General features: G+C 39.5%; 3 protein-coding genes and 2 long non-coding RNA genes across 6 annotated transcripts in view; 2 read left to right on the forward strand and 3 right to left on the reverse strand.

The window, feature by feature from the left end:
- LOC121628740 (NACHT, LRR and PYD domains-containing protein 1-like) overlaps positions 1-2,072 on the reverse strand; it is a 32,481-nt gene extending 30,409 nt beyond the window's left edge. The window contains exon 1 of the mRNA XM_041968046.1: positions 1,939-2,072. The gene's annotated coding sequence lies outside the window, so the exon portion shown is untranslated. The remainder of the gene's footprint in view (positions 1-1,938) is intronic.
- Positions 1-27,118, reverse strand: part of LOC121628724 (NACHT, LRR and PYD domains-containing protein 12-like) — a 2,607,341-nt gene that overhangs the window by 1,323,537 nt on the left and 1,256,686 nt on the right. The window lies entirely within an intron of this gene.
- Positions 1,939-17,853, reverse strand: LOC121628738 (protein NLRC3-like). 2 transcript variants are annotated; one of them, XM_041968042.1, is made up of 6 exons: positions 17,708-17,853; positions 17,353-17,552; positions 15,395-17,240; positions 8,984-9,157; positions 2,401-2,574; positions 1,939-2,119 (listed from the first exon to the last, which is right to left on the reverse strand). In XM_041968042.1, exons 1-6 carry the CDS (start codon positions 17,836-17,838, stop codon positions 1,954-1,956), a joined length of 2,691 nt encoding a protein of 896 aa, XP_041823976.1. In that variant the 5' UTR covers positions 17,839-17,853; the 3' UTR covers positions 1,939-1,953. The 2 variants fall into 2 exon arrangements, with proteins under 2 accessions (XP_041823976.1, XP_041823977.1); XM_041968043.1 differs by lacking the exons at positions 1,939-2,119; positions 2,401-2,574; positions 8,984-9,157 and having other exon boundaries at positions 15,391-17,240.
- Positions 12,545-15,161, forward strand: LOC121628776. Its single transcript, XR_006008252.1, has 6 exons — positions 12,545-12,679; positions 12,776-12,918; positions 12,996-13,074; positions 14,457-14,597; positions 14,689-14,714; positions 14,816-15,161. It is a non-coding gene; the product is annotated as an uncharacterized LOC121628776 (long non-coding RNA).
- Positions 18,477-19,908, forward strand: LOC121628779. Its single transcript, XR_006008255.1, has 3 exons — positions 18,477-18,542; positions 19,376-19,493; positions 19,731-19,908. It is a non-coding gene; the product is annotated as an uncharacterized LOC121628779 (long non-coding RNA).

Below are 27,118 nucleotides of genomic sequence, written 5' to 3' on the forward strand. Positions count from 1 at the left end.
TTTCCCATGTTTTGGGTTTCACCCGAGCGGCAACCTCTGGCAGTGAATTGTGAAGCCTATGCGGAAGTGCAAAAAAATTGCAGTTCACCCCTTATCCGCTAGGGCCTGCCTCCAAAACAGAGCAAACCCCCATAGACTCCCATGTTAAGAAGACCAACTTCACACAGAAATAAACATGTTTAAAGCCTGGTACAAAAATCCATTTTAAGATTAAAAGATTAAGATTAATATTAAGGTCAAGTTACCTTCATGACAAATGTGAGGGCGGTGAATTTTTTCTAACTCATCTGTTTGGGTGTTATTTAATCTTGAAATTCGGCATAATTGGGGGCGTGTCCTTTTGATTGACATGTACTCAAGATCCGGGGTAAGAAGGGTGTAGCACAACTGCCGTTTTTAGCCGGCTAACAGTGTGCCTTAGCTTTAGCCCGCCTACCACCGTTAGCTGGTTAGCTCACGTTAGATCCAAGTTGGCTCAGTTAGCTCTTAGCTACAGGCACCTTGGAGTTTGAAAGACATCAATCAGCCACACCCACGCTCACAACACCGTCTCAGCGCAGCCACTTTGCCCATTTTTGTATTTTCCAGGAGTGACGGCAGGCATGATGCTGCCAAGATGGTGAAGGTAGAAACTACCCAAAGGGCTTCACTTTTGCTCTACAGAAACCTACGGATGAAGTCACAGAGGCTTCGTCCATCTATCCAGTCTGTTGTTTTGCCTGGATGGCGATGAATTTTGCCTGGCACTGTCGTTGGTCGCGCCCCAGTGTGTCAAGTCCATAGTTGTTCTTCTTTGATTTAATGTTATTCACAGAGGAATGTGGGATATTTATGAGCAGTATGGTACTTCCCCTGCCTGCCCACAATGAGACAGTAAATCTGTTGATGTGTGTGGTTTTCGTTAACAGGTACCAGATGTTACGCCTAAGTCCTAGCCATCTTCTAAAATAAATTACAAATTAGATAGGCTTTATACATCACCTGGACTGGAAGAAGTTGCCAACACAAAAATGCAGTCCTGTCTTGAGTGCAAGATTATCATATATGGTTTATATTCCACATTTTTTACCAGAAACATGATACGTTTCACATTTTTACAATAAAACTATCACATTACGTGACAAGATCCCCTTCTTTTATTTGGGTGCCAGCTCTACGCTTCCATGGAAAAGGATTTTTAATCTAGCCAAAAACTTAACTGACCACTAGTATCAAACAGAACAATCGGTGCATTTATTATATTCATATGTAATATTCATTTATTGGACTTATTTACACTATAATCCTTAAGTGTGACAAATCTTCAGAAGGAAATATCTAGTAAATGATTTCCCTTCTTTTAATGTTTTAAATCTGTAGCTTAATAGCATCATGATCAGTCTTGAGCAGTGTTGTACTAGTTACTGAAAAAAGTAATTAGTTACATACTAGTTACTTTGTTCAAAAAGTAACTAAATTACTTTGTTGATTACCTTTCACCTAAAAGTAATGCATTGATGTTAAAAGGAAATTTTTACTTTTGTAAAAAAATAAAAAAATAAATAAAACATTTTAAATAAATCATCCCATTAATATCCTTAAAACTTAATTAAATAGTTGTTCAAAATATAAAATAAACTTAAACACAACTTCACAGAAAAACAAGTCCTACAAGCGGACTTCATAACACTGCCCATGTTGTGCTGCATCACTGCTGTAAACAGGAAGAAGCTCATAGCTGCTGGCCAAAATATATTAATTTAGCTAGTAATGGACAAATGCTCCATAGGGTAACGGTAACTGAGTTACTTTATTTGAAAAGTAATGCATTAGAGAATTAGTTACTAACAAAAGTAACGGCGGTACAGTAATGTGTTACTACCCAGCACTGGTCATGAGTTTCAATACAACCTTCATAAAATGTTGATTATATTAAAAAACTAAAACATGGTGTCTGACCTCAGGGACTCCAGTCTACAGTCTACAGTCTGGACTCTTCAAAAAACCACATAGCTCCTTCATCCCTGAATCCTGTAGGTTGTTTCTACTCAGGTTCAGATGTCTCAGATGGGAGGGGTTGGACTTCAGAGCTGTGCTAAGAGAAGCACAACTGATCCTTGACAACCTGCAATGGCACAATCTGAAAAAAGAACAAAACATGTCTTCATATGCTTCAACTGATGTGTTCTTACTCTCAATATAACCAATCAGAAAATATTTGTAAATTCTGTTGAAATTATCTTAAACCCAAGTCAAGTCAAGTCACATAAGATGCTATATAAGAGAATATTCTGCTACAGATTTTTTATAGAAATGAGAAATATTAATTTATTTTAACAGCTAACACCATATATGTATTTTGCATAGTTTGTTATAACATTTGCTTGTTGTTACAACAAACTGAAGATTTCAATAACTGACCCCAAAGTCTCCAGTATACAGTCTGGACACTCCAAATAGCCACACAGCTGCTTCACTCCTGAATCCTCTGGGCTGTTGTAACTCAGGTCCAGGTGTTTCAGGTGGGAGGGATTAGACTTTAAAGCTGAGCTCAAAGAAGCACAACTTATCTTTGACAAACTGCACCATGTCAATCTAAATAAAGAAAAAAAATGTTTATAAAATGCATTCAGGTTTTAAATTACAGCTCAACATTTCTTCATCCTCATCAATGAGCTTTTCTCTGACATGATGAGACTGTCACAGTGGCACAGACTGAGAAAAGGGTAGCAGATTTAATGAGAAAGAAGAAAAACATCTAGGTTTTAGTGAAAACAACTGCCACAGGCAGCCACATTGTGGAACTGGGTGAAGCGATCACCGCAACGCCACGTCAGCGCAGCAGCGGCGGCTTTGGAGTATCACCAACACGCCACAGCGGCGGCGGCGGCCTCCAGGTGAAGCGATCACCGCAACGCCACGTCAGCGCGGCTTCTGGGAGCATCATCACCACTCCATAGCGGCGGCGGCGGCCTCCAGGTGAAGCGATCACCGCAACGCCGCGGCAGCGGCGGACTTTACTGGGGGCATCAACAGCCACTGGGTGGTGAGCTTACAGTATCATAACTATGGCACCAAAGAAAGGATTAGCTTTACCTGATGAACTAGATGAGATCAGAAAGTCGCTTGACTTTCTTTCAGGGGAAATCACAACTATTGCAAGCCAACAAAAAAAGATCATGGTTCTGGTGGGGGAAATTCAAGAGCTAAAAAAGCTCAATATGGAAAAAGACAAAAAAAATCGCTCTTTTGGAAAAAAGAGTGGATGACTTGGAGCAATATTCCCGGGGAAATAATATCGTTATAAGTGGTTTGGAAACCAGGCATCGATCATATGCAAATGTGGTGGCCACAGTAGATACTACTACTGAAAGGAGAAGGGCCGAGGAGACTGAGGCTGAAAGGGAATCACTTGAGGGAAAGGTAGCTCATTTTTTGGAAAGTAAAGGTATCAAAATCAATCTGAATGATATTGAGTCCTGCCACACATTGCCTAGTAAAAACAAAAATACAGCACCGGTAGTCATCATTCGCTTGCTAAGTCGAAAAATAAAACAAGTTATCTTAAAACAAGGAAAGAAACTGAAGGGAACTGATGTATATATAAATGAACATCTAACCAAGAAAAATTCTGATATAGCCCGAAGGGCTCGCATGCTGAAAAAACACAAAAAGATTCAAGCAACGTGGACGTCCAACTGTAAGGTTTATATTAAGTTAAATGGATCGACCCCTGAGGAATCAAAGGTTCATGTCATCAGGGATATCAATGAGCTAGACAGGTATGAAACATAATTCCAACAGTATTTTTAATGTACAGCAAAACCAAACAAGATAATGGAGAAGCACAAATCATTGGTGCATGTCAGATATTTCTATGACTGATCCTTTACCTCACTTAAAAAATCTGGACTTGAGAACATTTAGTTATACTGATCATAAACCATTGGATATAGAAAACGATATTGATCCTGAAAACAACTTTTTTATTAACAGTTGCTGTGATTGTAGATACTACACAGAAGAACAACTCAACAAAAGTAATTTTTTTTCTGATGAAACAATATCAATAATACATTTCAATAGTAGGAGTTTAAATTCAAATGTCTCAAAAATCAAACATTGCATAAGACAGTTAGATAATAAATTCACAATAATAGCAATATCAGAAACTTGGCTATGTGAAGAGCAAATTGATATGGTGCAGATTGATGGATATGACAGTTACTTTGTAAATAGAAATAAAACAAGGGGAGGGGGTGTGGCCCTATATATTGATAAGGAATATACATGTCATTTTGTTGGGGAAATGTCATTTGTTGTGGACAACGTTATGGAGTGCATCACCATAGAAATGGTCATGGGAAACTCAAAAAACACGTTAATAAGCTGTATCTACAGAAAACCCGGCTCTTCTATAGATACTTTTACAGAAAAGCTAGTTGATTTATATGGTCATTTTGGTAATATGAAGCCTGCTATTATCTGTGGCGACTTCAATATTGACTTGTTAAATACTCATGAACACAATACAACTACAGATTATATAAATTCTATGTATAGTATTAGCATGTATCCTACAATTACGCGTCCGACTCGAATAACTACTCATAGTGCCACACTTATTGATAATATATTGACAAATGTCATTGATAGGAAAATAGTCAGTGGAGTCATAATAAATGACACCACCGATCACCTTCCAGTTTTTGCAATTATCCAGAGCAGTAGTACCAGTAAGAAAAAGGTTAAAACATTCAAGATTGCTAGAAAAGCCACACAGAGCCTAATTAATAATTTTAAAGAAGATTTAAAGAATCAGGATTGGAAAGATGTTTATGTTGAAAACGTAAATGAAGCTTATGAATCCTTTTTGTCCATTGTCCTAGCACTATATGATAAAAACTGTCCTCTTGTGAAAAAAGCAGTTAAGCAAAGTCATGTTGATAAACCATGGATAACTATTGGTATTATTAAAGCATGTAGGAAGAAAAAAGTACTGTACCAAGAATTTTTAAAGAAAAGAACTGTTAATGCTGAACAGAAATATAAGATGTATAAAAATAAACTAACAACAATTATAAGGAATAATAAAAAGGATTATTACAGCAAATTATTAGATGACAATAAAAGTAACATAAAAAAGACATGGAATATACTAAATGATATCATTAAAAAGAGAGCAAGTGGGCCAGATTATCCCAATAGTTTTTTAAATATGAATGACTCTCAGGTCAACAATGTGGAAATGGCCGCTGAAGAGTTTAACAAATTATTTGTAAGTATGGGTCAAAATTTGGCTAATGATATTGTAAAGACAAAAAACAGAGGAAATGTAGTAAGCCAAATAAATATTACAGAGTCTTTCTTTATCAGAAAAACGGATGAAAAGGAGATTATTGACACTGTACGAAATTTAAGAAATAAGAAATCTACTGACTGTAATGGACTCCATATGTCTCTGATAAAAGATATTATTGAATTTATTGCAAAACCTCTCGTACACATCTGTAATCTGTCATTATCAACAGGCGTCTTTCCCAATGAAATGAAACTAGCTAAAGTAATACCAATTTACAAAGCAGGTGATAAGCATGTTCTTTCAAATTATAGACCCATTTCACTGTTACCACAGTTTTCAAAAATACTGGAGAAAATATTCTTTTTAAGGTTACAAGATTTCATAAAAAAAACACAACATACTGTATGACCAGCAATATGGTTTTAGAACAAATAGGACAACTGCTCATGCATTAATAGATTTCACTGAAGAAATAACAACGGCCATAGAAAATAAAGAATATGCTGTAGGGATTTTTTTAGACTTACAGAAAGCATTTGATACTGTGAATCATGAACTGTTAATGGAAAAATTGCATGGATATGGAATTAGAGGGATAGCATATAATTGGATCAATAGCTACTTAAAAAATAGAAAACAATATGTTCAATTACATGAAGCTAAGTCTAGTGTACAAAGTGTAATAAGTGGGGTGCCCCAGGGGTCAGTTTTGGGGCCATTTCTGTTCATTTTGTATATAAATAATATATGTGAATTGACAACAAACATGAAAATCATTTTATTTGCAGATGATGCAAATTTAGTTTGCTGTGGGGAAAATCTGCAGCAACTCCTGGATATCGTCGAAAAAGAACTCACTAAGTTGAAGAAATGGTTTGATGAAAATAAACTAACCTTGAATGTAAGTAAAACTAAATTTATGATCTTTGGGAATCGCCGAATAGACACAAACAAACAACTATTGATAGAAAATACTAAAATAGAAAGAGTAACTGAGATAAAATTTCTTGGGGTAATAATAGATGATAAAATAAACTGGAAATCGCATATAAATTATATAAAATCCAAAATTTCCAAATCAATTGCAGTTTTATACAGGGTCAAGCACCTCCTAAATCAAGCATCACTTTTCACTTTGTATTGTTCCTTCATACTACCATATATGACCTATTGTGTGGAAGTTTGGGGAAACACTTATAAAACAAACACTGATCCAATATACATTCTACAGAAAAAAGCAATAAGGATCGTTTGCAATGCAGAGTTTAGACAACCAACCAATCAACTCTTTGTTAAACTGAACGCACTTAAGTTTAAAGACCTTGTTGACTTTAAAACAGCACAACTAATGTATGGTGTAATTCATCGGAAGGTTCCTGACGGTATCCAGGGGTTGTTTCAGATTAGGGAAAGTAGATACGGTCTGCGAGGAATGTGTATTTTTAAAAAACAACCAGTAAGAACAAACATAAAACTACATAGCCCTGTAATCCGGGGAGTCAATTTGTGGAATAAATTGAACAATAAAATGAAACTATGTGAAACAATAAATATATTTAAGAAACTATTCAAAACCGATAAATTTTGTATATATAGGACGGAAATATAATGATTTAATTGTATCTTTGTTACTACCTTGTTTCTGTGGAAAATGCTGTGCTTGTTATAAATTGACAGCCGATAGTATATTTGTTTTATTATTATTATGTTTATTTTGTTTTTGGGAGCAGGCCCTGAAAAGTTTTTTTTACTTCTGCCTGCTCCTTTTTTTTTCGGACCACAAAGGTAATCAGGCAAGCAATTCAAATTGTAGAAAGAGGGGAAAAGGGACAAAGATGGGGACTGGAAGATTTTGCTTGCTTGTTTTCTTGTTCTTCTTGATTTGTCATGTATTTTATTTTATCTTTTAGAAGAGAATCTTTTTTTATAACTTTGTTCGAAAAAAAATAAATAAATGAATAAAAATGAATAAAAAAAAAAATAATTGAATTATACAACTAAGTTCTGCGATGGACTGGCGACCTGTCCAGGGTGTATCTTGATTCTCTCCTGCTAATAGCTGGGATAGACTTCAGCTTCCCCACAACCCTGAATTGAAGGTATTAGAAGCAACTAAACTGTTCATCTGATGTAAAAAAAAGTTAAGCAACATTTAATCACTGCTGCACAAACACTTATACTTGGCTCCCCCCAGGCCACCCCACTAGCTGCCCCGTTTATATGCTGGATTTGTGTCGACTATAATAAATGTAAAAATCTGTTTGTGTGTGTGTGTGTGTGTGTATCTTCACATATAAAATGTTGGGTTCATTAATAACTTAGGAATCTTACATTCCGTCAATTTTGATTTTACTTCTTCGTAACAATAAAAATGCAGGAAATAACTTCATGAGTATGTCTGTTACTAATACAAAGTTTCAACAGTATGAATGAATCAAACCAAGTAGAAGTCTATTTAAGTTACAAACTACAGAGAACAAAATTCCATTTAAATTACTGTCCTTCTGCCTTTTAGCAGAAATACTCTTTAGTTATCCCTTACAGACTTAGGATAACTCTGGCTTACCTCACTGTGGAGCAACTTTGAGTTTTTGGTTCCAGAACAGCTGTTTTGAGTTGGTTCAATCAATCTTTACCCAGAGTTAGAAACCACAAGAAAAAAGCCATCATCAGTGGAGCACTTATACCTGGATTGACAAGTATCCAATATCCACAGCAAGAAGGGAGAGTGTTGCACAATCGCGGTTTTTAGCTGGCTAATAGCGCACCTTAGCTTTAGCACACCTACCTCTGTTAGCTGGTTAGCTACCGTTAGCTCCGGATTAGCTCAGTTAGCTCTTAGCTAAAGGCAGCTCGGAGTTTGAAACGTGTCAATCAGCCATCCCCACCTTCACAGTCCCCCTCTCAGCTTTCTCTTTGCCCATTTTTGGATTTTCTGGAAATAACACGTGACGCTGCCAAGATGGCAACGGTGGGAACCGCCCAGTGAGCTTCAATTCAGCTCTTCAGAAACCTAGAGGTGACCCGTCCATCTTTTACCTATAGTCTATGTGTGTAACTAACAGTAGATCCTTAAGCTGCATTCATTTATTAAATTATGATTTCAGAAATTTATGAGGACTTCCCTCATGGCTTGACACACTGTTGTCTTTCTAACATGTTCTGCATTGCCAGCATTATAAAGAAAGGTCCCAAGTATCACAAAATGGTATCATTTGATGAAAAATATTGATCAGGAAAAGATTGCACAGCTATTGAGTATCTAAAAATCCCTTCCTGATGTAAATCATTGTGTTTGAATTCTACTTTTAAATCTATGAGATTCCACTTGAATGGACAACCCATGTTAGGTGGTAGGAGACAGGTAGAAACTCAGAGAGAGGAGGTTTGCATCACAGAGTCAGTTGCCATGGTAACAGACTCAAGGTAAAATTCGCATCTCTATCCTAAATGGAAAACCTTGAATTTCTCTCAACTTGGTGTTATTATACTCAGAGTTTCAATATAACCTGCTTTCTGTAACAGACCCCCAATCTGTAAAACTAAGACTGAGGAAGACTCAGTTTAGAATAATGTTGACTTTAAATGTTACTCATACACAGAACAATATGTTAAAAAGGAAAGCTTAAAAAGATAATAACAAAAGAGAAACACACACACACGCAAAAAAAAAAACAAAAAAAAAAACATCATTGTAATGACCTGAGAGACTCCAGTTTACAGTTTGGACTCTCCAGTCCGGCTGAAAGAAGCTCCACTCCTGAATCCTGCAGCTCATTGTGACTCAGCTCCAGCTCTCTCAGATGGGAGGGGTTGGACTTCAAAGCTGAAGCCACAACTTCACAGTGAATGTCTGAGAGTCCACAGCCAGAGAGTCTGCAAGGACATGTATAAAAAATATGAACTTGTAAAGTATACACGTTACATTTCCTTCATAGAGCATGTTTGATGGTGCGGTGACAATCATCTCATCTTGAATACCAAGAAAACAAAGGAGATGATTGTTGACTTCAGGAGGAACAAGAACACACATAGATGTGTTTCCATCATGGGAGAGGAGGTGGAGGTGGTGGAGGAATACAAGTACCTTGGAGTTCAGCTGGACAACAGACTTGAGTGGAAAAGCAACACTGAGTAGGGGAGACTGGGGTCAGTTGCAACAGGGGACGGTTGCAACAAGTCTTATTCCTCCAATCAGAAACATGCCAGAGTGATAACACTTATACTGCACATGCTCAGGTAGACCCTCCCCCCACCAGAAACACAGATGTCACATTTAACATCTGCTGCTTCATTTTATGGAAAAAACTTGTTTTGGAGGTATGAAAGTAATCTTTTTCATCTGCTATGTTTTTGTCATACTGTCCTGGCCTTTTGTATGAATTAATCAAAACTTAATTAGGTTGAATCATTGTTTTGTTGACTTCTAAGTCACATTGTTAGCATGCGTCAAGGACAGTGTGTCTAGCTAGCAAATGATGTTCTGTCACAGTTGTCAGGTTGGGGACAGTTGCAACAAGTTGTTGCAACTGTCCCCAACCTAAGCAGCCATATCAAAACAGACCACACAACAGTATTTTTTAAAATATAATAATATATTTAATAATTTATAATAGTATATTATAATAATTATAATAATAAATAATCATTTTAAATGTATTATGTTGGTATTCAGTATGCCAAGAGTAAGGAAGAAGGTTACTGAAAGAGGGGTTCCCCTCAGTATTTTGGAAGAAGCATCAAACATCATCAGCAGAAGTCAAAAAAAAGAATCGGAGAAAAGAAAACCACAAAGACAAGTGTAAAGAAAACAAAAGATCAGCCAAAAAGAAAGAGAGACGAGTCAGACTCTGCATGTCTGCATTGTGTGCTTGGAAAGCTACTTGAAATCCAGGGACGTGTGGCTGCAATGCTGGATGTGCAAGTCCTGGGCACATAAAGATTGCACAGGTGGAGGTGATTTTTAAACATGCCACAACTGTGACTCAGAATGAACCAGTTAAAAAATCATTGAGCCAGCAGAAATGTTGGGGGAATGAGGGTTGGTTATTGTTTAAAAGCTGTGTCATTTTGGGGTATCTGTTCACCTTTTAGGAAACCCAAGGTTCAAAAATCTGTTTTTATACAGTTGCAGTTTTGTACAATAGATACATGTTCAATAAAAGTTGCATTGCAAATTGTTCTCTTCTTCCTGTCTAACAATTAAATATGGAGAGATTGAATAGCATCTGTAACATCTGCACATTGACCCAAGGTAGGCCTTTGTTCCACACATAAACAAACATAACTCCACTAATATTTGATTAATTTTATAAAGTATCATCATAAAACAATATTGTAAAACCATACATAATTTCAAAATACAAAACTAAAGTTAATTTACTGTATTTTTAAAATGTTGCAACCGTCCCTGATTGGTGTTGCAACCGTCCCCATGGTTGGGGTCAGTTGCAACATCTGACTTATTCCATTCAAATAAATACTGTGACCGATATGTCATATGTACTCGTCTTTAAATGGTATGGGATAATAGTAGACAGATGTAAGTTCAACATATAAAAAGTTGGCACGTCTAATCCAAATGGTCTCTGATTAACTGAGAGAAATTAAAAAATTGTTGCAACTGTCCCCAGTCTCCCCTACATTTACAAGAAAGGTCAGAGCAGACTCTACTTCTTAAGGAAGCTGAGATCTTTTAACGTCTGCACCAAAATGTTGCAAATGTTCTACAGGTCTGTTGTTGAAAGTGCAATCAGCTTTGCAGCAATCTGCTGGGGCAGCGGCATCAGAACCAGAGACTTGAAAAGAATTAACAAACTGATCAAGAAAGCTGGTTCTGTGCTTGGAGTAACTCTGGAGCCGCTGGAGTTGATCATCAAAAAAAGAATTCTGTACAAGCTGACGAAGATAATGGAAGATCCTTCACACCCCCTACACAACGCCGTGACGAAACAACAGAGTGTGTTCAGTGGGAGGCTTGTTCAAGTCCGATGCAAGACAGAGAGATACAGAAGATCCTTCCTTCCAGCAGCTATCAGGCTGAAGAACAAAGCCCTTAATTAATTAATGTGATTGTTTAAAAAAAAAAAAAAAAAAAAAAAAAAATTACTACTACTACAATATTGAATTTCCCTTTGGGATTAATAAAGTATTTTTCATTCATTCATTCATTCATTTGACATATCCTACTTCAGCTCATTAAATCTGTCTTTCAGATGAACCGGTTATCAGTATCTCTCATAACTGCAGACTTTACAGTTTACAAGTAAAACATATAGTTACAGTTGAGAATGACCTTATTTGGTCTTTGTAGTGTACGTAAGAAATAACTTATAGCCAGTATATTTGGACAGCTTCACCTGTGTATTAAAAGACAGCCATAGCTGATACGGGGTGTTTGCTTGGATGCGGGAGAACAACGTTATTTGCCAGAGATGGGATTTATGGCTCTTTGAAGGGAGCCGGATCTTTCAAAGAACCATTCAAAAGACTGGCTTGTTCTCACAATATCTTACAAGATTTCACAATATATAAGAATGACAAACAATCAAAATATGTACCTATATAAAATCTATTATACAAGATTAAAAAATATAGGAAACATATAGATTTAAAAAAAAGGATAAACCTGAGCAGTCAGTGCAAATTCTAGTGAATGTTCTGGATAAAACTCACAGTATTTGTTTCCAAACAATACTCGCTGCCCATAGATGCTTCACATGAATAGTGTGTTGGACATCAGACTTGTATGATGTCTGTTAGATATTATTTTAAATTTGTCTTATAACTTGTGCATGACATTAATGAAAATATTTAATTGCAGATTTGCAAGTTGGAAAGAATAACACACACACACACTTAACAAGTACATTGTGTAATTTTGGATTAACATGCATTGCTTTCGGTTTCTAAGTGAAGAAAAAGAGAAGCTGACATTTAAAGATTCAAACTGGTATTAGGGAAATGTCTGGCCTACGACATGCTTTTGGCCGTACTTCTGTTTTTGCAGAAACAGGAACCTCAGAGGGAGCTGAAGCAGACAGACGAGGCTGACAGCAGAAGATGCAGAAAAACTCTGCCTAGCAAACGGCTGATTATTGAAAATAAACAGGAACTTCACCCAACATGAACAGTGGCTTTTGGACTGATTTTGAAGCACGCAATCTCTCCCCTCACCCAGCTTTTTCATGCTGCAGCGTCTTCGTGAGCAGCGTGAACCGGTTGGAGCCGTGGTCACGTCTCTGGCCACTGATGTTGCTTCCTTTTCATGTCATGAATATGAGACCATTGGTGAGTTTCTAGAGGTTTTCAGACCATTCAACTTGAGAACAACAGAACTTTCTTCAGAGAAAACGGTGGCAGCATCAAAAGTCATTCCAATTATCCAAATGGTGCAATGTAAGCTTGCTACAAAATCAACTTTACTACAAAATCCAACAGCAATTGAACTGACACCACACTTGCAACATGTTGAAAATATCTGTGTCCTGGCAGCATCAACTATACTGGATCCATGATTCAAAATAACTGAATAACTGTTTGGGAATACAACATCTGCACAAGATGGTGTTGCCAGGGTAACCACTCAATGTGCTGCAAGCATGAAATTGGAGAGGGTGTCACTGTCAACATCACCGGTACGCTAGATTTTGTTGTGTTCTTAGCTATGTAACAAGCAAACTTTACAACTTATTTATAGTGTTTCTACTTTCAGTCATTAACAGAACCGGCGTCTAGATCTGCAGCAGCAGAGGACCAGGACAACTTGTGGGATCATCTGGATAGCCGAGTTGGTGTGTATTAGCTTCTAAATAATCTGCATTATTTCCACCTGAAATAGGCTTATTGTCACCAAATTGTTTAGGTGACTCAGACCACTCAGAGTGCAACGGCTAAGTTCATTTAAATTCTCTGCCTATAGCATTTATGCCCTGAAATTGAATCTTTATGTGCACAGTCATGACCTGTGTAACCAATAGTAATAAGAAGAGACTTAATTTGCAGCCCTGTCTCATTTCAGTTTATACAAAATCTGAAGGATGTTATACATGAAAGTTTCACTGAGCTGTTACATCCTTTATATAAACTTTTTACCCATCTCCAAATCCAAAAACTAAATTGGTGACTGATTGCATCTAATGTTTTAGATAAATCAGCAAACAGAAAAAAGGAATTATCAGGAATATAGTAATTATAATCAATCATGTCCAATATTAATTTCATGTTTTAGCTATGATCCTTCCAGACATAAATCCTGATTTCTCCTCACCGATAATGTAATTTAAACCAAGTTTTAGCCTTTTAGCAAAATCAGAAGCAAATATTTTGGCATCATTATTCAGCAGACTGATCAGTCTCCAGTTCTCAGTATTAAGTTGGTCCTTATTTGTCTTAGTAATTAGTTTAATTAGACCTTGTTCAGAGTTGGAGACAACTTCTCTTTATCTAAAGATTCTTCAAACATTGTTGTTAAAATGGGGCCAATAGCTTGCTGTAATCTTTGTAGAATTCTCCTATTAATCTGTCATTTCCAGGTGATTTATTGTCTTTCAAAGCTTCAGTGTAGGTTTGTACATCCTTTTAAACTTTTTTTTAATCACAAATATTCTACAGGTTTTCATCAGTTTTCTAATACCTTAACCCACACTTAGTTTACCTACCAGCAGGTAACACACATGTAAGGATTTTGTAGCATTTTATGTAACGAAATGCTACAAACGTAACAACCAGGCTAAAAACATCCAGGTTATTAGCCATGTGGAACAATAAATGTAAAAGGGGGAGGCCAGAAAATAAGCAATCACCACCCTCAGTTCCAGTGGCTGCTCTGTCCCATTTAAAAGGACAACACAAAGCAAGATATGTCTAATTTATTAGACATGTGGTCTTCAGCATGTTTTGTCACTACCGCAAATATGTAATTTTTGGTCTATCAATTTGTTATCCACACTGTTACTGTTAAACTGTGACTAAATTGAAAATTTTATTACTATTTTTCAGGGATTTCTAGTGGCCAGGACACAAAAAAATTCACAAACACGGCATGCCAGACTGAACCTCTAAATACTGTGTTGTTTAACAAGCATTCTGTGACGAAGAGCTCACATACGCAGCAAAGTTATTATTATAGCACATTACAAAACTTGAATATTATTTTGAAAAGTTTTCTTTTCAGCAACCTATATCTAGCATCCAGCAAAAATGTTGCATATTGAGTTGGAGGAGGAGGAAGAAGACGGCATTCCTTTCAGAAACCTTTTGATCTCAAGACTCAACCTACAACCCTGGAGACTGTCACTCAACCTTCAGAAATGAGGTAAAGTTTTTTTTTTTAAACGTCCACGTGTTTACTTTTTATTTGGTGTAATTACACTGTAATACACTGGCCGGCTGTTGTGTCTTTTCAGTGAGATGCAGTCCCCGCCTGATTACGGTAATGCAAAATAGATTGTTTTTGAAAGCTCTCTAAAGGAGGCTTTTGAAACAAATTCTGTTTTCAAACACCTAAATGATAAATGGTCTGTATTTATTTAGCACTTTGACCCAGGCTCCTGCTCTGGTGTGTGGCGATGGTGGGCATGCCTGTTTCCTCGGCAACCATGGAGCTTCACCTGCATCTCACTCTACAATCACGCAGCGAGACCAGCTCAGCCTTCCAGTCATTGCCAGATTGTTGATTACCCAGTGCTAACAGCTCTTGGCCTTCTCAGCAGTTTTGCTCGTCTTTATCCTTTTTTGCCTGCCTAACATGCTTTTTGTGTTAGTTCTGATCGGAGATCCAGATCTGCCTTTTTGTCTGTCCACCTGCTTGTCTGTCACACCCTCCACATTTAGAGATTCATTCATTCATTCATCTGTGGATACCAATAAAACCTTTACTTTACACCAGATCTGTGTGTCTGCGTTTTGCACCCCATAAATGCAACAGAAATGAGCACAATAGAGCACCTTTAAGTAAACTACTAAAGTAACTGATAACACCTATGAAGTTATTCATTTTATCTAGGACATATGTAGTCCAACTTTTAGTGTAAAGAAAATAGTGTGTGAATATTTAATGTACTATTCTATTAAAATACACTGATTCAAAATCATAATCACATCTGGACTTACAGAGCCTTTCTGCAGTTCCTCACAGCTGGTATCAGCCTATGCCGTCCCTCCTCTGTTGTGTTGTACTGCTTCAGGTCCAATTCCTCCAGAACCTCCTCCGACATCTGCAGCATGTAGGCCAGAGCTGAACATTGGATCTCTGACAGTTTCTCCTCTGATCTGTTCTCTGACCTCAGGAAGTCTTGGATCTCCTGATAAACTGAGAGGTCGTTTATCTCTATCAGACAGAGGAAGATGTTGATGCTCCTGTCAGGACTGATGTTATATGTGTTCATCTTCTTCAGGTTGTTGATAACTGTTTCCATGGTTTCTGGTCTGTTCTCTTTCCAACCCAACAGGCCCGCTAAGAGTCTCTGGTTGGACTGCAGAGAGAGGCCATGAAGAAAACGAACAAACAGGTCCATATGGCCGTTTTTACTTTCAAAGGATTCTTCCATGACTCTCTTTAGGAAAACATCTAGAAATGACCTTTCCATATCATCATCACCATTATCATTGTCATCACCATCATCATCATCATCATCATCCCAGTCTCTCCCCAGGAAATCTTCGAGCACCTCTGTGTTCCTGTTGATGTAGCAGTGCATCATGTAGACTGCAGCCAGAAACTCCTGAACACTCAGATGAACGAAGCAGTAAACTGGTTTCTGGAAGATCACACACTCTCTTCTGAAGATCTCAGTACAAACTCCTGAGAACACCGAGGCCTCTGTGACATCCAGACCACACTGCTCCAGGTCTTCTTGGTAGAACATGATGTTTCCTTTCTCCAGATGTTCAAACGCCAGCCTCCCCAGCTTCAGAAGAACTTCCCTGTCAGTCTCCATCAGCTCCTGTGGACTCATCTCATGTCCCTCATGGTACTTGTTCTTCTTCCTCTTTGTCAGGATGATCAGGAAGTGTGAGTACATGTCTGTCATGGTCTTGGGCAGCTCTCCTCTCTGCTCTGTGGTCAACATGTGCTCCAGAACTGTAGCAGTGATCCAGCAGAAGACTGGGATTCCACACATGATGTGGAGGCTCCTGGATGTCTTCATTTGGGAGATGATTCTGCTGGACACCTCTTCATCACTGAATCTCCTCCTGAAGTACTCCTCCTTCTGGACATCAGTGAAGCCTCGTACTTCTGTTACCCTGTCAACACATGTAGGAGGGATCTGATTGGCTGCTGCAGGTCTGGAAGTGATCCAGATGAGAGCTGAGGGCAGCAGATTCCCCTTGATGAGGTTTGTCAGCAGCACGTTGACTGAAGATTTCTGTGTGACATCAGAAACAACCTCAGTGTTGTTGAAGTCCAGAGAAAGTCTGCTTTCATCCAGACCATCAAAGATGAAGAGAAGTTTCCAGACAGCCAGCTGCTCTGCTGGGATCTTCTGTAATGTTGGATGGAAAACATGGAGCAGCTGGAGAAGACTGTACTGATCATCTCTGATCAAGTTCAGCTCCCTGAATGAAAGCAGAACCACCACACTGACATCTTGGTTCTCCAAGCCCTCTGCCCAGTCCAGAGTGAACTTCTGCACTGAGAAGGTTTTTCCAACACCAGCGACGCCGTTGGTCAGAACCACTCTGATTGGTCCATGTTGGTCAGGTAAGGTTTTAAAGATGTCGTGGCACCTGATTGGAGTGTCATGGAGGGTGTTGATCTTGGAAGCGGTCTTCAGCTGCCTCACCTCATGTTGGGTATTAACCTCTTCACTCTGTCCCTCTGTGATGAAGAGCTCAGTGTAGATCCTGTTGAGGAGGGTTCTACTTCCTGTTCCATCAGTTCCTTCAGTCACATGTTCACATCTCCTCCTCAGACTGATTTTATGTTCATCGAAAACCTCCTGCAGACCAACATCTGCTGAAAGAAAATGAAAATATCATCAAATTAAAAGTGTTAGAAACATTAGCTCAGTAAGAAGAGATCCTGAAGAAAAATAGAGAATTTATTTGTTTCATTTAACAAAACTAACTGGGTCGTCTTATGGATTTTTCTCCACACCAGGGACAGGTGGATGTTCCTGATGAGCCAGACTGCTCCCAATATGAGGTTATGCAGCGTCTACAGAACCAGTGTCCACAGGTGGTGGAGACTGGATCCTTCAAGGCATCCTGACATATAGCACAGCAGGACAGCTGCTCCTCATCACAAACACCACTCCTCTTCCTCCCTCTGAGAACATAAAAGAAACATTATTCTAAACAGTAGAGTGAACATAGTCTCAACACAAAAAACCTTAAAGTTTCATATATACACACATAAATCAAGTAGAAGCATCTTCCAACTGAACTAATCATATTTAGTTTACAAGAGGAAAAGTCTCTTACGTAGGGTGTGGGGGTCCAGAATCATTACTAAAGCCCGGAAGTTCATTTATGGACAAGACACTCCTTAGAGATGGACAGCTGGATCCTGCAGAATCTGCTCCGTTTTCATCTTTTTCCACACACTCACTCATGTTCTGGGCATCAGTCAGTCTGAGAGGTAGATTAACTTTTACATTGAGCTTAGAGTCAAGACACATGACAAATATGACAGGAGTCACACCCAAGACTGACAGAGGAGACCAAAGCTGAGTCCACAATACTAACTGTATGCTGTATACTGGTGTTGACTGGTGATCAGGTAAATTGTGAATGAGACAGAAACAATTTATCTTTCTGTTTCTGCTCATATGATCTCATTTCTCAACTTTCAATCTACATGAATACTTCTACTCCTGACATTCCTTTACCAAAAGCAAGTCCTGGCATGTTTCACCAGAACTCATCTGACTGAACAGAGCAAAGAAAAATCACATCACAAACACTTACATAAAGATAATGTAAAAACTCACCAGCGGTGTCATGTTACTTTTAATGACTCCTCGGCTGATTTAAAATGGGCTGTGAACTAAATGACTGCTCTGATTTTTTACTGCTCTGTACTGTCGGGATATACCTGATAGAAAGGCTCCTGTTCGGACCTGATAGAACCTGTCTGCAGTGCTAAAGGTGAGAGGGTCCTGCCTGCGGAACGCAGAACGGGGCGGGGTTGGACGTCAGACTCCCCCCTCAAACCATTCAGATTGGTTTCTTCTTTTCTTTCCTTTCTCGTCTACATTTGAGCAGCGTCCCGGCTGTAAACAGAGGAATCACTGAAAGTGAATCGAAACGAGCTAAGGTTATATCAATAAATGTAACATAGACTTTCTGTGTCTCTTGACAGCATTCTTTGTAAATATTCCAAGTAAAAACTGTTTTTCTAATGTAATGTTTGCTGTACAGAGCCTGACTTTATCGGTTTTCAGTATGAACACAATGCTGCCAGCAGGTTTTATATGATTCATGTCAGCAATAATTTCAAGCTAAGTTGTACTGGCTTGTTAGCTGGCTTCAAGTTATCCATGTCAGCCACATAAGCTTCACATATATACAATTTCTCTCTAGTCCTTATAAACAGAGTTTTTCTGTCCATCTCTATGTTTCTCTGTAGACACCATGCGTTGCCTATTATTTTGCTATTGGTAAATGCAGTATGAGCCACATATACAGTGGTGGAAATAAGTATTTGACCATCTGTTTTGTTTCTCTTTTTAGGCATTAACAAAAGAAATGTAAAAGTCTACTGTTTGAGTGGTAGACCTTTGTATTTGTATTGTCATAGTAAAAGTAACGACTGTTTTCCACTTATTGAATTTCTGCTTTCATCATAGTATTTATATTTAATGAGTATTACTTGACTGTTCTGTTAAAAATTTCACTATTAAATATAAACTACTGACTTTGTTAATAGTCAAAAAGATTAATTCATCAGGCAACTGAATAACTGTTACCACAATTGTAAACTTATAATTATTTATAGGTTATTTAGTTATTCTTTATTTATATCTTCATATATTCAATGCCCGCCAGTCTTGTTGGGGGACTAAAAGACTGGGAATGATGGTGGATTGACTGGTGTGCAGAAAACTAAACAGAGATATTTGTTTTTCTTTCACAACTACTTGACAGCAGTGGTGAATAGTGAACCAAATAAGCACCTTATCTGTGTAAACAACTGGATCTTACCTGTGTAAACAACCGGATCTTACATATGCTGACTTTGGGATATCACGAGGATGCTGAAGGAATGGTAACTTGTGAGCTCTGCAGAATATTTGTCTGACTAACATGCCTAAATTTAAATGAATGAACATATAAAAGTTAAGTACATTTCTAAAATCCTCTGACTAGTGATAAATTTGTTAAATGCATTGGGAAACACTTCTAAACATTGTGGTCCACAGCTGTAGAAGGACTGTTTTGCATCATGACATTTTGCTTTTTTGCCTATTCTACTGTAGTTCTTACTCCTTTGTGTTTTATATAGAGCGAAGATCCACAAACTGACAGAAAGATGGCCATGGAAACGAGAGCATATGCTGTACATCGTACAAGAGAGGCTAACCAGGAACAAGATGTCATTTGAGATGCTTTTGAGCCATTTATGATCACATTTAAATGTCAAGCTGATTATTAAATAATTGATTAAACATGTTGAAAAACAAGCTGTGTTTTAAGATAATAAAAAAAAGTGTACGTACATGAAAAATAAAATGTTTACAAAGAAGATTGTATTGTGTTTTTATGATATATATTACTCACACAAAGAGAGGGTTTTTCAACCTTCTGTTGAACTTTACAGAGAATGTAAAATGTTGATGCTACATTGATATTATATCATGTATGTAGGGCATCTAAGTAGAGTCATGTGATTACTATTTCATCGTAAACAATTTATATAAACTAAAGTATTGGTGGGTAAACCACAGCATAAATATCTAGCCCTGCGGTCTGATATCTCAGCTGGGAACAGGATGATAAAGACGACTGTTTAGGTAACATCTGTTATTAAACCAGAATATTTAGTGGTGCATCCAAAAGTAGAGAAATCAAACAAATTTCACAAGTGGAGGTTTTTGTGGATTTTCACTCTGACGTACAAAAAGCTGCATATTCCTAACTTTTAGTGAGTAGTTTATATAAAGCTACATATAGTATATATTTAAAAACTTTTTTTTAACAATTGTAGATGCATATAGCATGACAGTTTAAAGGAGATTTATTTTTTTCATCGTGTGTTAAAATTAAAGAGTCTGTGGTTCTTGAACTTGTCCAGAAGATGGAGCTATTTTCCAGCTGGTTCATCTGGCCGCACCTATTGGCTGACCAACCCCACCTGTTCTCCTCCTCTCCTGTTAGACACGATAAAGAGTACAGGTAGATGCGGCCGCCCTTAGAAGTTGACGAGCCGTGTGGCCGCCATCTTGGACGGGTTTAAAATAGCACCCTGACGTGAAAAGTATGTCAATGTCGAAACAAGGCGCAGCGTCAAACAACACGGTTCACTCACTGCTCGTAGATCAATCTGACGTGCAGTGAGTGGAGATATTTCAGCTCCACAAACAACAACAGTGCGCATTTTGATGTGTGTGTGAAGACCACAAAACTCCTTAAACGTCTGAGAATCCATGATAACACAGAAGCTGATGAGGTCATGATGAGGCGACAAACAGAAGAGGAAGAGGAGGACAGGTGTTGCTAGGGCAGAGACAGACGTCACTCAGAGACCTTTGACGCTGCAGGCAGGTACTATCAGGTAACATCAGAGGCTGAAAATGAGCTGTTGGATATGTATGGGGCGCCAAGTGTAAAAATTCAGTATAAAAGTTGTAGCTGACACATTTTCATTATTTATCTCACTTTTCTCACATTTTGCACATTTTTCCTTTTTTTTTTTTTTTTTTTTTTTACCTGTCTTGTCCAGCCTCGTTGCAAACAGAATGAATGTCTGGCTGCCGTCTGGTGCCGGGCAATTTTACTCTATCAAGCAGGGATTTATACTACATGTATAAAGTCCCTCTTGATGATATGAAAAACTTTATTAAATCAAACTCTTAATGCTGGACTCGACCGGAGGGGACAGAGAGAGAGAGAGAGAAAAGAAAGGAGAGAGAAGAGGGAGGGGAGAGAGAGGGACAGAAAGGGTGTGGGGAGTGCGGGTGGGGACTTCAGACATCATACAAAAAACCATGTAATCCATACTACTTACAACATATATAGCTAAGATCATCCTAGCCAGTAGGTCATTACACAACTAGTTGATAATAGTAACAATAATAATAATCACAATAATAATAATAATAATAATAGTAATAGTAATAATAATAATAATAATAAGAGTAATAATAATAATAATAATAATAACAGAAATAATAATAAAATTTTAAGAATAATTATAAGAATAGAGAGAAAAGGTATATTGAAGAAAAAAAAAAATATGATAATAGATATAAGTGAAACTGCTGTATTCAAGAACACGCACAGAGAAACCTGTGTGGATGTGCTGGAAGACTCGGCCACACGGCAACGCAGAGACTGTGTCAACATACCGAATGTACGGAGTGGAGACGTTCAGGAAGGAGTGACCATGCAGAGTGATCATGCAGATGCCACCTCACCTGAACAGAGGCCAGAGTCAGGCCAGCGGTCCCGAGACCCAGGCCACCAGCCCCCCCGTAGGCAACAGACCCCGACCGGTCCACAGAGACGACCACTCGCCCGCCCAGGAAGACAGCAGCAGGAGACCCCAGCAGGAGCCCCCCCGCGGACACAGGGCACCGGCCCCGGCAGGCCGAGGCCAGCAGTCCCCCGACCCCCCCCGAGCACCGGCCGCCCGGGACAGACGGGGCAGAGGGCCCGGGCCCAGGAGCGCAGGGACACCCCCCACCCCCACAGGCCGAGGGCCAGCATGCCACCCGGGGGGACCCGGCCCGCCCAGACGGCCACCGCCAGAGGCCAGCCCCACACCCCAGTGCCCAGCCGCACACCCCGAGAACCAATCCTGCCCCCCCCCCCAGACCAACACACACACAAACAATCACACACACACACACACCATCCTTCCACCATCCATCCTCCCACACACACACCATTCTTCCACCATACATTCTCCCACACATACCCCATCCTCCCACACATACATCATCCTTCCACCATTCATCCTCCCACACATACACCATCCTCCCTCTCATACACCATACATCCACCTTCACATACCCCATCCTCCCACACACACACACACTATCCTTCCACTACCCATCCTCGCACACATACACCATTCTCCCACACATACACCATCCTCCCTCTTCTACACCATACATCCACCTTCACATACCCCATTCTCCCACACACACACACACACTATCCTTCCACTACCCATCCTCCCACACATACACCATTCTCCTACACATACACCATCCTCCCTCTCATACACCATCCATCCTCCCACACACACACCATCCTTCCACCATCCATCCTCCCACACATACCCCATCCTCCCACACATACATCATCCTTCCACCATTCATCCTCCCACACATACCCCATCCTCCCACACACACACACACTATCCTTCCACTACCCATCCTCACACCATTCTCCTACCCATACACCATCCTCCCTCACATACACCTTCCTCCCACACAAACACCATCCTTTCACCGTCATCCTCCCGCCATCTTATGTCCCGGGGGGACAGCCTCAGCCACTCACACACCCTCTCACACACCTCTATACACAAACACCTCAATACGTGCACATACCTCCACCCACACACCTCAGGCACATACCTATAAACACACACACCGGTGCCTCCATACACACACACATGGAAGCTTTCATACACACACGCCCACATACACACACACTCTCATACCCCTCCATACACATACACCACTACACACACACTCACATACACACCTGCATATACACACAAACACCTCCATACATACTCACGCCTCCACCCACACCTTCACTCCTCCACACACACATCGACCTCCACATGCACACACTCACATATACACACCTTCACACACACACACACACATCCCACATAGACCTCCACACATACACCCGCACACCCCTCACACACACACACATAGACGCACACACCCAGACCTTCATACACACCTACACACACGTACAGCACACACATCCCTCTACACCCACCCACACACAAGCATACCTACAGAGACACACACACACACCCACCTATATACACACACACCCCCACCCAGGTTCTGGGGCTGCGACCAAGCACCAGGGCACGGACCAACCAGCCCCCGGCACGGCACATCCGGACGGGCCCAGCCCCCCCCAGCAGCGGCAGACCCCCCCACCCCCAGGAGCGGGGGGAGACCCGACGCCCCAGAGCCCGGGGCCCCCACCCGGCCCACCCCGGGCCCGACTGGCCACCCGGCCAGGGGCCGACGGACACCGACCCAGGCACCCCGGCAGCCACCCCCCACCGCCATGAGGCAGCCCCACCCCGGGGCCCACCCAATGCCGCCCGCCCAGATCGGAGCCCCCAGCCGACCCAACAGTGGAGCAGCCGAGATCCCCACCCAGGAGACAACCGGAGACCCGAAGCCACCAGGGACCCCCCACCCACATCCACCGTCATCCCAGCGAAGCCGCAATCCTCCACCTACATTAAGTGATGTAGCCAGTCACAGGGAACCAGAGGGAATGAAAGTCATCTGATTGGTTCCTGGAGGAGGCAGACATTGTCTCAATGCTGATGTGATCTAACAGGAGATTTCTAAACTGCTGGATAGACAAATTATTCTTATCTTTCCAGTTCACAAGAATAGTTTTCTTTGCGATGCATAAGACTGCGAGGACCAAGTTTATGGAGTGTATTCCTATGTTGGTGTCACCCAGGTCGCCCAGTAGGCAAAGTGTGGGGTTTGCAGAAAAACTGGTTTTAAACCATTTTGAGAGATCTTCACACACCTTAATCCAGAACCTTTGGACAGGTGTGCAGGACCACAGCGCATGGATGTAGCTATCAGAAGTGTTCTCAGAGCAGTGTGGGCAGATATCTGATGGTGAAAGGCCCATCCTGAACATCCTGTGTCCTGTATAATGAGTTCTATGGAGAATTTTGAATTGTATTAGTTGTATATTTGAATTCTGAGTCATTTTAAACGTGTTTAAACATATTTGTGACCATCTTTTCTGATCAAAGTTATTAGATAAATCATCTTCCCATTTTGAAGTTGGGAGAGATATCCTGTCTTCTAACTTTGCAAGTAATCTATATATTTTTGATAATAATTTTGGAGTATTAAGATTCAAGAATTCTGCTATTCTGACAGGAAGCTGCAAGTCTAACTGTACAGGGGTATACTTCTTATATATAATTGATTTTAGTTGGTGGTACTCTAAGAATTTATTACTGATGATTCCATACTGTGAGATTATTGTGCTGAAAGATACCAAGTTTCCATTTTCTATTGTCTGTCCTAACTGTTGTATTCCTTTAGTCTTCCATTGAGTGAAGTTTATCATCTTTTTGTTCTGCAGGATGTCAGGGTTGTTCCAGATGGGTGTAAGTCTACATGGAAAGAGGGAAGATCTGGTTATCTTACAGAATTCCCACCAAGCCATTAAGGAAAAACGGATGTTAAGGCTTTTAAAGCACTTATATGGTTTAATGGTTGAGCTGATGAACGGCAGGTCAGAGATGACTAAGTCCTCACACAAAGCCTGCTCCACATCTAGCCACGGCTCATCCAGATAACTGGGTTTGAGCCACTTGGAGATGTACTGCAGCCTGTTAGCTATAAAGTAGTGATTAAAGTTTGGTAGGTCCAGTCCTCCTCTATCTTTAGTCTGCTGTAAGGTTTTAAGACTGATACGTGACGGCTTGTTTTTCCAAAGAAACTTGGATATGAAAGAGTCCAGAGATTTAAACCAACTGGTGGAGGGTTTAGTGGGTATCATTGAAAATAAGTAATTAACTTTAGGTAGGATCATCATCTTAATGGTGGCAACTCACCCCATTAGTGAGATGGGTAAGCGCCTCCACCGTAAGAGATCATCTTCTATTGTTTTTAGTAGCTGAACATAGTTTAATTTTGTTAAATCTGATAATCTGGGGGAAATATTTATACCTAAATATCTAATGTTTCCTGTCTGTATTTTGATATTAGGGATGTTTTGTAGGTCACAGTTGATGGACATGGCTGTAGTCTTAGCCCAGTTAATAGAATAATCAGATATTGATGAGAACTTATTAATAACCGTGATTGTCTGAGAGAGTGATGTTTGTGAGTTCTGAAGGAAGAGTAATACATCATCTGCATAAAGACTTATTTTATGTTCTATATTTTTGCCCTGGATTCCTTTAATTTCTATATTTTGTCTAATAGCAGCTGCTAACGGCTCTATGAAAATGGCAAAAAAGTGAGGGGGAGAGTGGGCAGCCCTGTCTGGTGCCTCTCTGTAAGCGGAAGCTTGGAGAAGTTTGATCGTTGGTTTTCACACATGCATTTGGGTTATTATATAATATTTTAATCCTCTCTATGAAAGAAGGCCCAAACCCAAATTTGTCTAGTGTTGCAAATAGAAACTTCCAGTTTACCCTGTCGAAGGCTTTTTCTGCATCTAGAGAAATGATTGTGGATTCTAGATTATGTAAAGTAGAGTAATCTATGAGGTTAATTAGTCTACGCATGTTAGTAGATGAATGTCAACCTTTTATAAAACCTGTCTGGTCCGGATGTATTATAAGAGGGGTTATTTTTTCTATCCTTCTGGCAAGAGCTTTACTAATTATTTTCAGGTCTAGATTTATTAAAGATATGGGACGGTAACTGCATGGAAGTGTGGGGTCTTTGCCTGGTTTTAGCAATAGTGTTATATTAGCTAAGTTCATATTTTGTGGTATTTTTTGTTTTTCCTGTATTTCTAACAACATATTATAAAATGTAGGAGCTAGCGTTGTCCAGAATTCCTTGTAAAATTCTGCTGAGTAACCATCTGGACCCGGGGCTTTATTGTTGGGCATATGTTGAAGAGCTTCGTGGAGTTCATCTACAGTAATAGGTGCATCTAAATTTATTTTATTTTCATTTTTTAGTTTTGGTAGATTAATGTTGTTTAAAAATTGTTCAATATGTTCATCTGTTGGATTAATCTGTGATTCATATAATGTTTTATAGAAGCTTCTAAACGTGTCATTTATCTTGTCTGGGTCATGGCTGATGTTTCCGTCTTGATCTTTAACAGAGGAGATTGTTGTTTTCTCCTTGTTTGTTTTTAGTTGATTTGCTAAAAACTTTCCAGATTTGTTACTATGTTCAAAGTTCTCCAAGCGAAGTCTTTGCACTAAAAAATGTGTTTTTTTATCTATAATTTCTTTAAGCTGCAATTTAGTTTTCCTTATATTATTCATTGTGTGCTCTTCAGGGGAAATGCGGTAAGCCTCCTCCAATGATTTAATCCTGAGTTCTAATTCTAAAACTCTTGCTGTTTCCTTCTTCTTCTTATGTGAGGAGAAGGAAATTATTTTCCCTCGCATTACTGCTTTTCCTGCTTCCCAAAGGAGACACGCTGAAGTTTCAGGCATGTCATTTTTTTCTATATAAATTGACCATTCTTTTTTAAAATAATCAATGAACTCAGGATCTTTCAATAAAGAGTTGTTAAATCTCCAGCTTTGACCAATCGGTTTATTATTTTTGTTTCTCAGAGTGAATGAAACTGGTGCGTGATCGCTGATGCTGATTGGATGTATCTGAGTCTCTGAAATGTCGCCCATTAGTGAGTTACTATTTAAAATATAATCTATTCTAGAGAAGGAGTGGTGAACTGAAGAGAAGAAGGTGTATTCTCTTAGTTTAGGATGGTGAGAGCGCCAAGCATCGCAAA

Source organism: Melanotaenia boesemani, chromosome 18 (assembly GCF_017639745.1).
Source record: "Melanotaenia boesemani isolate fMelBoe1 chromosome 18, fMelBoe1.pri, whole genome shotgun sequence".
Taxonomy (NCBI): Eukaryota; Metazoa; Chordata; class Actinopteri; order Atheriniformes; family Melanotaeniidae; genus Melanotaenia; species Melanotaenia boesemani.